A 17,946-nucleotide genomic window follows, 5' to 3' on the forward strand; every position below is an offset into this window, starting at 1 on the left:
GGTGCATAAATAATTTATTTGTTGCCTGTTCCCCTTCTCTTTAATTCGGCTGTAGCACTGCAGCAGTTCAGCGCAACAACACACGGGGAAATGATACACGCTTCAGGATTTGGCAGCCTGTGACAAACTTTTCCTTCTCCAAGCCTCCCACCTAGCAGTCAAACACAATTAGCAAAAACTCATCTCAAATAGCCATAAAGGGTCTTATCGGCAAAGGTGTGCTCATTCGTCATTCACAATGCAATTTGGCAGGCTCCGTGGCTTGTTAAGAAGAACTAATCTGAATGCATTTTATTAAATTGTTTTAACCGAGTGAATGCAAGTTTCTGTTGGCTTTTAGGTCTAAAATAATTTTTAGTACTTTAATCATGAATGTTTTGCTAAAAGCTCTCCAAATTGTCAGTAAAACCCTACCATTTCTCACAGAATAAAGGCATGACTAAGTAAAATCTGTAAGGTCATAGCACAAAAAATACTTTTTTTTTTCTCTGAAGTCAATAGCCATGAACTTTTCTATTCAGGCAAAAATGTATTAAAATTGCTTCCTAAATGCCGAATATTTATTCTGGTATAATGAACTGCAAGGTTTTAGGGGAGAGAATATGATGGGAAGAGTCACATTAGTATGAAGCAACACAAGAAGAAGGACAATAGTTAAATGTGGTGAAGAGTAGAAAAACTGCCAGCTCCTTAGCAGAACATGCCCCTCTCCACTCAGTCTTCAAGGATACGTTTATAAATCTCTCACAAAGAGACATTCTCCTTGCTTTCTATAAGACTTGCGAGGCAAAGTCAAACATTTCTGTAAATATTGAGAGAGAATGAAAGATGCGCCTTCATTGCATGGCTCTTGCTACATTGTGGCAGGCATTGGGGCCCACTGAAACATTGAAATTTTATTTAAATGGCCTTCATGCTTTATTGCACTCAGAAAAAGTTCCTGAGAGTAATAAATAATCTGTGCTTTGGATCTGTGGTCTTGGCACTGTTTATATAGTCTACCCAAATAAAAAGGAATAATAATTCATGTTGAATTATTCTAAACTACAGTAGAATTCCTTTGCCTCTTTGTTTGTTAGTTTGTCTGTTGTTTTTTTTGTTTTGTTTTGAAACTGTCAGTCTCCCAATTTAAGAAACAATGGAGCCTTTTCTTCAGGCAGCAGTAACCTTGCTGAGAGCCCAAACATAGGACATGAACATGGCAATCTCAGTTCCATCACTGAATACTTCCATGGACATAGAAGTCATATGAGACAAGATCTTCAGAAGTTCAAACCCAGAATTTCAAAAGTTAACCAAACCTGCTCTATCTTTTCCTACCTTGAAATATGATTTGGAATAGAGAAACAAAATCACTCAACAATTCCAGTAATACCTATCTATACAAGGTAAATATATTGATGTATTTATTATTACAGTACTACTTTCAAGACCACTTAGGTCAGCTAGGCTAATGGGACACCTCTGTCAACAATCAATGCTTTAGAATCAGTCTAGACCAGTCGGAGAATATCATGATGGTAAAACTACTGCTGAAAGATACTACCGAGCTTGGGACCCCAAATCAACCAAAACTTTGTGGTGGGTCTTCCTCCATCTTTTCTGAAAGTGACTACACCAAAATACTAGGAGTGTTTGTGAAATCTGGAGCTAGGTTTTACAAGCTTATATACTAAAGTGATTAACTTATTAAATAACTTAAAAAGAAAACAACCCTCAGAACAGAGCAAAACTGAAATAAAGGTTTTGTAAATTAATCTCTTCCTGCCCACGCCCTGTTTTTGGAGAGGGCCTGCCATGGCTGGTTCCCCCTGGTCCTTCCAAAAAGTCTCTTGCTTTCTATCACCATGGGGCTCTAATAGGCCTTAATGACCATGATCTGCCTCACTGGGAACCTCTGCCTGCACCCCTGCCACGGACTCCATTTCAGCCCAGTCCTCGGCTATGGGTTAGGTATGCCTGTCTCCAGCCCTACCCCTTCAATGGACCTTGACCCTATGCCATAGTTAGCCCATCTCCTAAATGGACCCCTCAGACGCATGTTAAATCTTTTCTCCAGTCCTGCCTCTTGGATGGATGTTGGACCCACACTGTAGTCTTGTCTCCAACCTGTCCCTGGCCCTATCTCTTTTTACTCCTGACTGGAGGCCTTGAGTGAAACCTAGACTTGGTTCATTGCTTGTCATGTCTGAGACTGCTGGCAGACCCCGTTACCGGCATCCAGCTCCCTTAAAACTGTGCAGTCAGAGTTCAAAACTCCCCTCCGTCCCTGACTCAGGTTGAAGCTACACAAAGGAAACTGCATTATCTTGGCATTAACTGCCCAGAACTAGAAGAATTGGGGAATGTTTTTCACAGGTGCTTGCATGACCTAATCTGACACCACGTTTAGAGCCAGCACTTCTGCAACAGACACCTCATGCACCAGCAACCCCAGATTACTTATTAGCTGCAGCACAGTACATCAACAAATGCAGACAAGTAGCTTAAGTACAGAGCTGCTCTCAAAGTAAAAGAGCATTCAGAGCCTTGATTGCTGGGGAGCAAGATGCAGAAATACTCCGGTGTCTGCAGGACGCTGCTGGGGTCCAGCCCAGCCAACAGGTTCAAGATAACTTCTGAAGTCCCATTCAAGGCGTACTGCTTTGGGTGCCACTCGACACCAAAGTCACTTCTGTGCAATGTGTAATTTTCTGCTAAAACCAATAAGAACTGAAGAATTATGTTTGCTCTTTGCTAACACTTTGTTGGGAATTATGTAGCTTTGAGATTTCTAAACCTAAGGCTGAGTAAGGACCCAAGTCACCTTTACAGTTACCGAAAGGAACAGGCATTTCCAGAGCTTTATTCATTCTGATACAAGAGTATTTCTATCTGCTCCTTATCTAGACAAAAGAGAATTGCCTTACAATTCTTGACTGAAGTAAAATACAAAAAAACAAACAAACAAACAAAACCAAAACAACATATCAGAATATTAAATAAAAATGTAGCTAATGGGGTAACTTAAAATTTTTTCTATTTTATACATCTACTTGGCCCAGGTGGTTGCTGAGCTCTGTGCTCATTCATCACTCTCCGTTCTCCCACTCCCCAACCAAAAAAAAAAGTCATACAGACTAACCCCCAAAAATTTAGTATTTCATCCTAGGGAGAAAGGAATCATCTAGCTTGAAAACGAAGAAGTACATTTCTTGCTGAAATTTTGGGTAATGTTAAAATTTTCAAAACAAATATTTTGACAAAACTATATCATTTTATCAGAAAAAACATATTCCACATGTTTCACAGTCAGAAACAGTTTCAGTTTTAATAACTTTGTTATAACACCCAGATATTCACTACTTTTGACTTTATGAATGCCATGAAGTTACATGTTATGATCTCATTTATGTGAGAAAAGCAGAGAAGAGGGACCATTTGACAGAAATCCAAACATATGAAGAGATCTTGGGAGCAGAAAAAGTTGGAAAACAGAAATAACCACTCTGATCAATTTGAATGATTATTATTGCTAGCTTTTTATTACTGTGGGTACTTTCCTTTAACTCAATTTTTAGTAGTCACAACCATATAATCTGCCCAGAGGGAGCAAATTCTATCTTCTGACTACTGTATCCTATTTCCAAAGTTATACTAATACTTTCTATTTCTAATACATGACAGAGAATTTTTTTTTTTCTCACAAGACATTTATTTTCTTTGAATCACAAGCAATCCATTGTGGAACACATGGAAAAGCGCTCCTTCCCAAGGAGCATTCTGTATGTTCAAAGAAATCAGTCTGAGTATTTTAAATATGCCTTACTCTCTGCTATATATAATGTATAAATAAGATTACAGCTGCTCCCTAGCAACTCACAGATGCCTTCATTCTTGAAATTCATGGCAACAACACAAAGGAAAAAAACACCCCAATAGGTTACTGTATCTGTTGCTTTTCAGAATCACTTGCTTGATCACTGACTGCTGTAAAGCTTTGGGGTGACAAGTGACAGGGCAGCTGACATTTTGAAAACCATAACATACCATAGTAGTGATGTGCACATTAGGAAAAAATTATCAGAGAGAGTTCATTCTTAAGTAATATGTTCAGGTTGAATTCTGCAAGATGTTGGGAACACTTATGCTTCAGTTAACATCAGGGAGAGTATAAGTAGTGCCAGATTCAATTAGCTCACTCAGGTGCCTACTCAAAGGAAAGCAGATAATTAGGGATACTTTATTAGATGGAATCATCAGACACTTTTGACTGTTGATAATTATCAAAGTAGTCTAGAGGACTTTAAAATTAAGAAGTAATTTTTGTAATTGTCAGTTTGGATTCAAACCTTCAAAAAAGATGAGTTCAGCTTTGTACCTCTGCTATTGTACAAACATAAAAAACAGATCCAAAAATCCCCCTTTGTTAAGAAAAATGTATTTTAAGGCATTCAATTTTGTTTCATAGTGATAGCAATACAGTATTAAATAACAAGACTACATCATTTATTGGTTTCACAGCAGTTTTAGCTCAGGCTTTTAGCTGAGACTGGATTAGAACCCAAAAATCCCAACTCATGATGAGTACAACATGTACCACAAGTGAATCTTTCTTGTAACAGAAAAAGAACAATAGGAAAAAAGTGTTTCACATTTCTTCTGCATTTCTGGCATATTTTGAGGTGGGCACTTACGTAATTTTTCAAACTCACTTATTCGTAGGAAATTTTGTCCTACCTCAGCTGCTCTTAATGCAATTTAACACCTACAGACTCTCTCCCCAAAGGTAATTTTAAGTCGCAGGGAACTAGCAGAGTCTTTTTGGTGTTCTACTAACCACAGGAGTTGGAAAATGCTTAGCTATAATGTTCAGTTTTTTGTTGGTTTTGATGTGTGGGGTTCTTTTAAGGAAAATCTTTAATTTGCTCTCAGCTTCTATGAAAACTGTCTGAACATAAGCACCAATAGGACAGATTTTATTAGTGTTAAAGCCAATGGAAAGTTATAAATGAACCAAGAACAGTACTTTGCTCAAAGATTATCCAGATCATCAAATAGTAATTAAAACTATGGTAATATTAGGCCACCCCTTCCCTTGAGCCTGGGCAAGCTTTGTTAATGCAGCCACCTATTGTTAGCGACTTGCAGCTGATTTGGCTTGCTGGAAGAAGGAACTCTTCAAAATGCCAGTTTATTGCTAAGGGAGCAGAGGGAGAGTAGCATCTGCAAATAATAAATGAGTCTCCCTGTGTTTTGACAATCTCTTAATTTCCATTTGGATTACAAAGAGAACTTGCAGATGTGTCTTCAAATTTCCCAGCCTGTATTTTTAAAAATGATTTAATTTTCCTGACATCTTGACATTGGTTAGCAATGTATGAACTCAACAGAATTTAGTTTGGAGGATTCTATTTTTAATGCCTGCAGCTTTGGTATTTGGTTGCACATAGAACATAACAGTGGCAGTGGTATACCCCAAATGGGACATACCTTTATAAATACTGTATTATAAAAAAAGGCGTTACTGTATTTTGGGAATCCCTAACCCATCTAACCCACCTCATACATTATTTTAATTCCGGTAAATAGACTCCAACTTCTCAATGAATACCTGAAATGCCCATGTTTCACTGTACCAACCCCTTCATAATTCCATCCTAAAAGTAATCCTGACCTCACTTCCCTTCGCCACACCCCACTCAGACAGCAAACTGATGTCTTTGCCTTAGGAATGAGGCAAAATACATAATTGTAAATAGTGTACAGTAGCCAATTTATGCTTAGAAAGAATTCAGACTTTTCAGAGCACCAGCCTCATACACAGCACAGTCGACCAATCCCACTTACTGATAAACTATCTATTTTATTACACATTACTGAAGGCATTTAAAAAAATTAGACTTGTTTCCTTGCTTTCAGATTTGTCTCCTTCTGCTCCTTAGAAAAACAATGTAACAAAGTGCACTTTCACGGAAAACTGCAGTTACAGACCTACCAGCACCACTCATAAAAATGCCCTGAACTCAGGGAAGTTTCAGCATGTATAAAACCAGCAACCCAATGAAGCTACAAGAAGTGCTTCAACAACTTCAAAACACTTGTGGGGTTTTTTTAATTATTTTAATTTCAAAATGACTCTTCAAAATTTAGATGAATTTGTTTTATATGGTTAAAAATTCCTCTCTATTTTATTTGATGTTAAAAAAAGTGGTTTAGTCTTTTGTTCCATTGAGGACAACAAAAAGAGACAAAAAGAGAAAAGAAAGGATACAATATTTTTCTGACTTTTGAGATCAGCCATAGTGAACCTCACTGGCTGGCAAAATTTATTCACTGAATATGAAAGTTTCCTTAATTCCCGTATTCGACTCATTTAAGCACTTGCTTTCCTTTCTTAAAGTGCTGGAGAGTACACCCAGGGCACACAGTGAACAGCTTTACAGTTACGCAGGTTATGTCTACAAGTGTTGTGGTATTAGTTACGTTATCCACTTTCAGGGGTGAAGAAGGATGGAAACTGCACACATTCTCATCAATATATTAACGTTTTATAGGTCATAAATCACTAAGTGTCTTAAAATTCAGGGTCAAAATAGTGACAAACTGATCAGAATCTATAGCAATCAGAACATTCAAACGAAATTCAGACTTGCAAAGTCCATAGAAAAGACCTCCAGAGAAATATAAACCAATTGCATTTGGGTTGTTATTCTTAAAATCAAACCATCTTAAAAAAAATTAATCGAGTTCTCACATTTCTTCTTTATCTTTTTCTCAATCATAAAACTCTCCATTACTTCAACCTTAACAAGGGTGAATGTAGTGTATTCTGGAACATGGCCATATATCCCCTAGGTCCATCTGGTAGTTCATCAGAGAATAGCATGAGGTACAAAACTCTTTGCCTTTGGCTAAAGCATATTCAAACTGAATCCAACCTGATAAATATAGTAAAAAAAAAAAAGGGGGGCAAATAAAGCTGGTAAAAATAAATGGAAATTTCAATTCTATGGATCAGCTTAATTTTTTTTTAATAAGTAATTCCAAATTTGTATAAAGCCTTTGCTAATTCATCCCATTAACTTCATGATTTTTAAGAAAGAGCCACATAAATATCATACCGATCATAGAAAAAAATAGTAAGAATGAAAACATTTACTCCTAACTCGTCTGTCAAACCACCTTTTGAAGCAGCAATTTCAGACTATCTATGACGTAGGGAAGACTCATACAGATACAATTTTTACATTAAGTTCAAGTAAGCTTTTAAAGCCTGCCATTGCACAGACCTCTATACAGGTAATGAAGAGAACAAGGCAAGTTATATATGACAGCTTCTACAGGTAATAAGTTAGTAGCATGCCTCTACCTGTAGAGCCTCTAGAACATAACACTATCTTAGCTAAAATCTGTAATGAGTCCAACAGAAAATTACCCCCGGGTTATAATTCCTTCTGGCAGAAGGAAGCTTTCCTGCTCCTGGGCAGTTAAAATCAGAGACCAGTCTCTCTTACAAGTCACTCATCTCAGTTAAACTCTAGAGACTGATCCAAGACCTGAAAAGCTAAAAGCATGGACTGGGAATCTGCTGCCAATCTGAGTGCTTCAGCAGACTCGCACCATCTGTGCGTTAGGCACATAGACCTCACACTGAGCAATGGATGAAATGTGCTCATGCAGAACCTCGGCTGGGTGTTCGGCAAGAAAGAGCTAATTATTATAAAACAGCATTCAAGAGATAAAATAAATAAAAAATTTTCTAACAGTTGCTGCTGGACTCATTCTGTGAATGGAACTCATCGCCACTTATCAAATATCCATATGTAGCTCTCTTTCATTTTGGAGGAAGAAACGGTATTTCTGTCTCAGTATGAATATCATTTAAAGGCCAAGTCAGTCTATATGGGTTCACTCTACAGCTCCTGGGACTGTAATAACAGCATGCCTTATGAACATCATGCATGGATTGTTTTTGCAGTGATGTATCAAAAAGGAAACAGATTCAGAGACTAGATTTCCTTGGAACTGCCTCTCTACCTGCTGTTTCGTTCAATTATGCCATTGCTTGAAAAGGTTACATAGTACAAGATGGCATTTTTTGCCGTAGCAGTCATAGTGAAGTTCCAGTGTGTTTGGCACGTCAAAGCTCTTAACACAGGCCCACATTTTTAATACAGTGTTTATGTAAAAGAGGATTCTCTTCAATCAGTTTGGAACAGACAAGCTTGTGCATTGCTATAAGGCATGTTCTCTGCTCTGAGGTCTTCCTTTCTGGGTACTGCAGGGATCCCTCCCTCCTCTCTCCTGTCCCTAGAGGTATTTTAGGAGCTGGAAATCAGAAGCATACTTGTTGTAGTTTATTAGATTAAAAGAGCTGTCAATTAGCTTAGTCACGGGCCTTTGCTGTGAAAGGTCTATATAAAAATGGAAGTTGAGCATACTTCCATCAAAATGGGACTGTGTATTTACTTAATTCTGTAGTTCAGTAGGCTCTTCACCTATTTTTTCTGCATGCTTAGGTAATTATTCATAGGTATAGAATGTGACTTTGAACTTTGCGTGCAGTTTTTTGTCTTTACTAAGACAAAATGCCTACTGATAAATGAAGCTAGTGAGATCAGATACATCCTCAATATTTATTTTGCTACACGGATTTTAAACTTCTATTAAGCTGCTGTCTATTCCTTCTTATTTTTTTCTAAAACTCTATCTGCTCTGTAGAAACCATCTATCATTCACACCAGAGCAGCTTCATAATGCCTGACAGCACAGAGAGTTCACTAGTAAGGCAAAGTTACATGACCCTTTTTAAGTTGAAAGGACAATTACATGACTTGTTTTTTTATTTAAAAACACAATATTTATAACATTAAATTAAAGGGCATATAGTAGGCTGTGTCTTTGTTGAGAGACATTTCAAGAAGCACACTGGACATCTTGTATCTCCTTAACAAAGATTTTCCTGTGTATCCTGTCTTCCTGCTTTCAAGTCTCAAGCTGTCTTACATACAACACCTTCTTATAAACATTCCCTTTGCTCTTCTAGGGAAAAAAAATCTGTTAAATCATAGAAAGGACCCAACAATACCCTTTTCAGCTGGACAACTACAACAGCAGTAAGATCAAGCTATAGCCTCTGTTTCTTGTGTAAAAATGCTTGTTTGATTTTTTTTCAAAGTACTTTTCACCTGCTTGAATTGTAAATTAAATGTTGTTAGGCATGATTCTTAGCAAATGTGAATCAGTGTAATCCACTGAAGACAGTGGAGCTCTGCCAGTTTTCAACCAGCCGAGTATTCTGGCATCTTGAATCCTTACTTCCTGCCTTGTTGAAGCAATCTTTGCATTACTGTAATGAGGTTATTACATTGGTATTAAATCCAAGTTGGAATTCTCCCAGATCTTGCCTAAACTCCTAGTAATGTCCAAAAAAGCAGTATTTAAAAATGTACTTTAAAACTATTCTTGGAAGACCATTTTGAGGCCATTCCCAGATAGTATAAACGAGACTTGAAGGACACAAGAGGAACTACACTTTAAACATGATCGATCTTACTGATAACAGAACTTACATTTAGACGTTACTAGTATTCATGTTGAATCATACCACCAAAGTAGTAGTTTAGCACAACTAATTCAGAGGAAGAATGATCTCTGATTAGTTAAAGTTCTAAATGGAAAAATGAAAATCTGAGCTCAATTCTTGGTTGGATCAGGATTCTCTCTGTATGGCAAACATCAATTAGTGAGTAAAGGTGCATCTATAAATTAAAAGATCGTGTTTCCTCTGTGCTGAGGTTATTATGTGCACCATAATAAACCTCAGCTCTTGCCTGCCTCTCCATCTCCTACACATATCCATTTTGTCTGTTCCTTCTACTCCACTTACACTGGTTTGCTTGGTTAAGGCTATGGATAAGTGTAGCCTCAATGTAGGACTCCTAACTTAATGGCATCCAAGCTTTCTTTCACAATTTTGCTTCCTACAGACATTATATTGCTGTCATGATTGCTAATAAGAAAAAAGGTGTGTGAAATGTCCGTTGACATAAACATATTCATATTTTCAGAAGCATAGTCACTATTGAAGTAATTCACTCAATCAATTCCCAAATATTTTCTCTTTTTTAACACTGTGTGGAATATTCATGAATATATTATTATGTATCCTTGCTATACAGATATTTTCAAAAGTTGTGATTAATGAAAGTTGCAATGGTTCACAATGGCTCTATTATATGTGCAAAAGCAAGAGGAAGTGTGGTTAGTCACTAGGACAAGATTGTGATTCCAAGTCACTGTAAGAAATTTGTCAATGAACAAAGAAAAGGGAATTCTCCTCTGAAGAGATTCCTCTCCTTAAACAGGATTCCATTAAATTGAGTACATGTTGAATGTAAACACCTTAAATACAAAAAAATGCTCTCCCTGGATATCTATGTCTACACTGCACAATAAATAAGACTTTTACATAGGTACTGATCTCAATAGGTCTGCTATTCACCTAACAAGTCCCTCACCTGAGTTTAATGGTGTTTTAGATTTGAATTTTTTTATTCCTTTGGAAGTACATATTACACTTTAAGTTTTACATTCTCTCTGGTCAAAAGCTCTGCCAGTCTAAAATCAAATTATTTGAGAGTTCAGGCGGCGCTCCTATGCCTCTCCATGACGGCCAGAAGAAAAGATCCAATGCACATACAAGCACATACAGCACTGATGAACCCTGAGATATCTTCAACAAGTTATGGAAACACCATAAACTTGCATGGCACAGTAGCTAACTGAAAAAGCCCTGGTTTTTGAAGAACTAACTCACTCCAGCTGAGAACATAGTAATTGTGCTACTTAGAGAGCTATCTTGGTCACTTTAGAGATCTTCATAGAAGATCTGCTTCATGAAGCAGACACAGATTGTAACTTCAGCTGAATCAGTGGGACTTCTTTCCCTGAGTCCAGGGAGAGGTTGACCAGGCTGTGAAATGATTATAATCTGTTACACAACTTTGCTATGAGCTTTAACCTCATCACTTGGCCAAATTAAAATTGACTTTCCCTAGAACAAGGAAAGATATGTCTCCTACCAAAAATCTGTCTGACCAAAGTACACCTTTCCAACCCTACACACTCTGGTACTACAGCTGTTCACAGAAAGTCGTGTCTACTATTTTATAATGAGAGCACTCTGTTCCTTCTTTTTGTATTAATCATTCTGCTTTTGGAGGGAGGAGGAGCAGAAAACCCAAATGTATTTCTTTTTTGAAGTTTTCCAGAAACATGAAGACTACAGACTTGGTCCAAACAATTCTGGAGTTAGAAAAAGTGAAAACAGAAACAAAGCTGAAAATTCAGTCTGACTGTTAAGTATTTTTAAAGCTTGAGCAACTGAAGGCAAGTTCTGTGAATAAAAGTGACAGGCATGCAAGCATGCTGTTTTTAATGTCTTGTAGTCTCCATTTTTCCAAGATTGTGGTTCATTTCAGAAGAGATTAATAGGCAGTGAGCAGAAAAAAAAGGATGTCATTCAAAAGTGGGAAAGCGACAATACCCTGTAAACAAGAGGAAAGAGGGAGAGACTGCATGGCTCACACCTCCCAGGGCTTTGCATTCTCCCTTGCAGGCAAGAGAGCTAATTAAAACCTTGTGGCTAGAGAAAGATATCATGCAATTTAGGTCAAACAAACAGCTTTGATATAGAGGGATATTCTACTTGGAAACATCCCCCTTTCATGCTTTTAATCCTAGGATTACAAGCACATATTGACCACCTTGTGGATACCCTCTGAGATAACATTATTTGCTTGAAGTGTGCTATAAATTTTAGCTTTGAAAAAGAAACTTACCTACAATATTCACAGATTAATGTTTTCTTTTTTCAGCGTGAATGTCACTGTGGTATACTTTAAGTATAGCTGGTGGCACTACATATTATTAAGTTTGCCCAGCTGTTCTCATTATAAGACTGTTTTAGCAGCTTGTAAGTTTGCCGAACATTAACTACATAAACTAACTTTTTCCTCAGGGAAAAAAAAAGAGTGACGGTGTCAATCTCTTGGCTTTTCATTATCTATTTTACTATGCGGTCTTTGCATGGAAATGTCAAGCAAAATGGTTGAGACACTAACTCATTGTTTTGCTCAAGTTAGAAATCCTCTGTAACTCATTTCCCTTTGAGATACCCTATTGCCTCTGCACTGTAGATTAAAAACTCAACGCATGTATTCAAAGATACACTTTTTACTCCTTGGTGCTTAATGAATTTTAGCCTGAAAAGCATCTGCAGGTCACTGCAGAGATTTTATCAGCTAAATCCCTGAGAACCTACACACAGGTGTATTCCAACCCAGAGAGCATCACTCTTAGATAATGTCACACCTCCTCTGCAGCTAAGGCTCAGGCTTGCTGTGGTCTCTCAGGTGATCTCTACACCCTTGTGGTCTAAGCAGTGGGAGAAAGAGGAGATGAAAACTGAATGAAGAACAAAGGGCAAGAGATTGGGATATGGAAGTAGGAGATAACAGACTGGAAAATGGCAGGCAAAGAATAAGGAGAGAAGAGACTGGAAGGGGAGGAGAAATAGAAAAAGTACACAGGAGAAAACTACAGGTCTGGGACTGAGAACTAATAATGGAGGGAAACGTGAGAAGGGGGAAGAAAAATACCTGTGGAACAGAGGAGATGCAATAGGAGTATTGGGACAGGCTGGCCACACACACCTGGACAGAATGTTTTGGAAATGCTAAGACAAACTGAAGAGCCCAGAGAGAGGTGCTGAACTGGAAAAAGCTGAGGAGAGAAACCCTAAAATAAGGATACAAAGACAATGTAAGGGAGAAAGGCAGACTGGCCAGGCAGCAAAGGTAGAAACTGAGACAGAAACATAGAATATGTTGAGGAGAGATGAAAGATAGCCCACGCAGCACAGCAAGAATGGAATGGAAAGTCTGGTGGATCAGAGGTATGATGCTGAATGAGGAGACGATGGGGAAAAAGAGACATGGCAAGTGCAGAAGAGAACTGATCACACCTAGATTAGATGACCAAAAAGGGCCCTCCCTCCTCTTAGCAGAAACTCCTCACCAAAACCTGGAGAGAGAGACATGATTCACAAGCCTCATTGTTCTCTGTCAGCAGATACGCGTGCAATCCACCTACAAAAACTCCCATCAGTGTTCCATGCTGGGTAAACCTTATGGTTCTTCAGAAATCTCAAGTGAAAGACATTTCTGTGTTGCTGAGATCCTATGCTGGAAACGTGTGTGTATCAATCTGATGTTTTGTGTTAGGATTTCAAGATTTCGTTTTCAGTTTGTTTGGGGTTTTCCAAGATTAAAAAATGCATCTAAAGCATCTGCCTTAGACTGTGTTGCAATATGAAGTACTCAAATATTAGGAAAGGCCAGAACTAAAATAATCTCTGCAACCTTCAGTTATGTTCCTCATGTACATGCAGTGACACAGCCCTTCCTTCTATAGGACAGTGGTGATCTCACCTAAACTGAAGCTTCCACAATGTAAACATGGACATCTGAGCTAGTCATCTAGCCTCTTCTTATAGTCAGTAAAGAGAAAATGTCCTTCTGGGACAGGATTCACATGAGACATGTGGATGTCTGGGTAAAAAGTCATTAGGGTCAAAGGAATACATTAATATACAGTGTTAAATCTGAGAAACTTCACACTTGATTTTTCTGTGTGTTTCTTAATGGCTTTGAAACACAGCTACTATTCATTTCATGGATGATCTGGGAGATTATGACTTCTGAAAACCAAATCTCACAGCTTCATGTTCAGTTCCCCAGCACCAAGGGCTTTTGTTGGCTGAAACAGTAACTTCTTTTCCTGACATAACAGCAAAATTTCCCTTCATTATACAGTCCTACATCAACCCAGAGACCCATCGGTTCAAAGAAGGAGCCATGGGACTTGTGCAGGGATAGGGAGAGGTAAATGTATGATCATGTGGTTGCATATTGGATCATGATGTCACATACACACAAAGTTGTATAGGCAGCGTAATCCTGACATTTTCTGAATTGTGACTTCATTTTTCTTCAATCTCAGATGTGTTTCTACCTTCTATGAGTGCAACATAACACAAAAGTTTCTTCTCAATGACAGAAGAATTGTAAATTCTTCCCTAAAACACACTTTGGGTTAAATTGGAACAGCTGAATGAAAGTAGATTTCATTCTCATCTACGTTTCTTCTAACCAAAAGCTGCCTCATTTCAGGAAATATGTGTCAGAAAAATAGTCTCTCTTGTTAATAGAGAGCAGAATTTTCCACTGCCGTGAATGGTTGCTTCCTGGATACCATATTTGACAAACATATAACATAAAAGCGCTTGCTTCAGGTGGAAGTGTTGCAACAATGGTAAGCCTTATGTCTGATACCACAAAGCTGATTAAATATTAGCAATGAGCAGTGCTGCAACATTAAGAGAGTGAATTGATGGATGTCTGTGTTATTCATTTCTCTCTCGGTAAGCACTGCAGAGTTTAATTCCCCAAAATCTTTTTACTATGTTGGGATGAAATGGTCATAATGCCTAGATGATGCACACCATTCGCTTCACTTCCTAGTTACTGCAGTCTAAGGCATGTCTTCTTACTCACCGCAGCAAGCTGGTCCACTCCGCTTGCAGTTCGTGCTAATGTTACGAGATCTTCTTGCATCTTATCTACCCATGATTTTATCCTACAGAAACCAAAAAGAAAAGAGAGACATCCAATCAGATCACTGGCAAATGGAACTTGCATACAATTATATAGCACAAGAAAAGGGCAAAAAGTCAAAATATGTTAATAAAATTGAATACAAAATGTGCAAGACTTGTCTTTGATTCCTAGAAAATAATAAGCTTGGAATGGACCAAAATATTCAAGCTACACCCCGATGGCATTCTCTTTCGCTGACTCAAATCTAAGCCACTTGCTTTTTTCTTTCTTTTACTTTTCATCAGCTGGAGTTTGCCTGGTGCTCTCCAGGACAGACACTGTCTTCACCATCAAGTATATCACTGTAGCTGCCTCTCGTTGACAGGTACCGAGGTCTGTTTCCAAATGTGACAGAGCCTAACTCACCTTCTTTTTTTCTTTTTTTTTTTCAGTAGAGCCTCTACCCAGCCTTGATGACCTGATTCTTCTCATAGAGTTTTCTGTGGTGGCCACCACACTAAGCCAGCTGTAAATCAAGCATGCCATCATATCTATTACTAGCTGTAGCAAAGATCACCACAACAGAACTGGTACACTGCCTGCCAGGACAACCTGCCTGACCTGCTGCTCACTCCCAGCAATGCCTTTCCTGAGGGCCTTGAGGTCCCTCTCCTAACAGATAGCACAAGCAGAGAAAAACAGCAACTGGGAGCAGGCTGACAAAGCAGAATAAATCTTCTGGCCTGTAGTCCCTCCCCGGACACTCCAAGGAAACAGCAGCGGGACAGACAGCAGCAGGCATAGGTGGCACGAGCTGTTTTGGCAACGCACGCCTGCTCCTGGCTGCTGTTTTTCACCGGGGAACAGGCAGCGATTTACTGCTGTGCATGCTCGGCTCCCTGTGCCCAGTAAACCTGACTCTTTGGAAAAGCATTGGATCCAATACAGTTTTTATGTTTCTGTGCCATGTCACATTTTGCAGCAGGAAAAGAGCCATGGTACTAGTTTATTCCAGTGAGGTCCATGTTCAGAAGAAGGTTGTGTTGCTTGCCTAGCCAGAAAGTTTGATCTCCAACTCATCTATCGTATCACCCCTGTCATTATCACAGCTCTCTGCTCTGAAACCTGGAACAGATACATGTATTTATCCTAGCCATTTCCTAGCCAGATTAAGGCTAGGATACCCAAGGAATGACTGTTTAGATTATTCATGAAAGTAGGAAAGACAGGAAAAAGAAAGACTCCATTTTTGCCGCAATATGGAAAATTTGGAAGACTAGAAAGAACATGGAGGACTGGTTTTACTCCTTCTTTCCATGGTCATTAATACACTTTTTGTTAAACCAGAATCAATATCTTAAAAGGACACAATCTCTATTATGGAGTTGCAACTTGACTACTTTTATTAAAGGATCCTTCCTCATGCTTTAGAAGAAAGCAATTAGTCATCCAAACACAAAAGATATAAAGGCTGTGACATCTAAAATGAAGGACCTTATGGCAGCCCAAAATAACGTGCATAGATAGGAATGGGAACTACCTAGACAGGAAGGTACTGAGTTTTACAAAAGTGCCAGATTTAAGACAAATCCCTCTTCTCAATCAATAATGGGTCGCTCCCCAATCAAAACACTGTCTCTCATGAATCTTATTTGAATCCTATTTGAATCCTATTTCCCACAAGCAGAATACTCCGACACAGTAAACAAGAACTTTTTGAAGGTTTAGCTCAAAGTGTCTTTGAAGCCTTCACAAAAAATCTGTAGCAGAAATTGAACTAGCAAGTTGTAACCATGGTTTCTCATTAACCATAGCTTCTGCCCGTGATACTACTGTTTTCATCCTCCCTCCACCCCCTGGCCTGGCTTCTTTGACACTGTCATCTATTGTGTCATATCCTTTATTTTCTATTGTGTCGTATCTTTATTTTTCCCTTCCAAATCTTTGAATAAAGAACAGTGATTTCACTCTGTCTGTACAGCACTTTCATTATTTCCTCACTGGATTCCAGGTGTTTTAGACATAAAAATTACATCTTAAAACACCCTGAATTAAAAAAAAAAAAAGTCATTAAAAAGTTTTAGACTGGAATTATTTCACTACTCTCATTCATCGCTGAGAAATTTTAATTTATCTAGTTCCCAGGGGCTAGAAACTTTCAGAAGACTGTCTACCCTTTAAAATCTTCTCAGTGCACTCGACAAAGACTGACTTCTAGTCCAGATGGCAGAATGCTGAGTTATAATTCCAAAATTTTGGGAAGACAACTATATTGATTGAACAACCATGTATGCCCAATCAATAATGCAAGAGGAGACCTTACCACACAGATTGTGATTATCTAGATTTCCATGAACAATTTTTTTAGCTTGCAGGTATTTTTCCTAATTTGGGCCAAGCTTTAAAAAACTCTTTTAAAAGACTGTAAAATCAATGCTTCTAAACAAAATAGTTCTAAAGTCTTGACAGGAAGAGTTCCACTGTATAAAATACTCACTAGATTCTCCATGAGGAAAAAGGATGCGCCGAAAATTGTGAAAGTTATAACATGGTATGTGTAACAAGTGTAACATGGAATGTAAAAAAATGCTTACTCGGACAAATCTTTGGCACTTAAAAAGGACTGATGTCCTTTTTAAGGACATCCTAGACCAGCTGTTAAGAATTCAGTCATCTCATAGCTGATTAGTAATAAACTGCTAATAAATTAGTAAACTTCTTCGCTAGCAATAGAGCATTTTAATGGGAAACTATAGGAGTATTGGAAGAAGGGCTTGAGCAAGCGTCTTCAATGGCAATCTTACCAATATGTCATTTCCAGAGGTATCCCCTCCACATGGTGGCATAAAAAGAGGATTTACCTCAAAATGGGCCTACCTCTTAACTTGGTATATCCCCCACTCTCTTCACAAGTCCTGAGAAAGTCAGGGAGAGGTAGCAGAATGAGTAAAAAGACTGGAGACTCCATGAGTTTGTCCTCTAGTGCACCACCAGAACTCTCTGCTGCAGGGCTTAATGTCTCATTAAATGTTTACAGAACAAAGCATGCTAAGGGAAAGACCTCCAGACGGACACGATATTTTAACAGGTATCCAAAGGTTCCTTTTATCCACTGTAACTGAGCAGCCCTTTCTCTAGATTTTTCTTGACGTTTCTTACCCTTTGTGTGATTTGACCAATCTTCAGGCTATTTTGTCATTCTTTAGTGAATGTTTGCTGCACCATTTGAGTGACTTTGCTACCTATCTCCAAGCCAAATAACACGTAGACCCTTTCAGGTTAGTGTTGATGCTTTTCCATGGAG

General features: G+C 38.4%; 1 protein-coding gene across 1 annotated transcript in view; it reads right to left on the bottom strand.

Annotated features, from left to right (window-relative positions):
• CACNA2D1 (calcium channel, voltage-dependent, alpha 2/delta subunit 1) overlaps positions 1-14,676 on the bottom strand; it is a 379,635-nt gene extending 364,959 nt beyond the window's left edge. Inside the window, exon 1 of the mRNA XM_009328361.1 lies at positions 14,601-14,676. Coding sequence (XP_009326636.1) covers positions 14,601-14,660 — 60 coding nt within the window. The 5' untranslated portion in view covers positions 14,661-14,676. The remainder of the gene's footprint in view (positions 1-14,600) is intronic.
• Positions 14,677-17,946: the final 3,270 nt, after the last annotated feature.

The sequence above is a fragment of the Pygoscelis adeliae genome, unplaced genomic scaffold (genome assembly GCF_000699105.1).
Source record: "Pygoscelis adeliae isolate BGI_AS28 unplaced genomic scaffold, ASM69910v1 Scaffold267, whole genome shotgun sequence".
NCBI lineage: Eukaryota > Metazoa > Chordata > Aves > Sphenisciformes > Spheniscidae > Pygoscelis > Pygoscelis adeliae.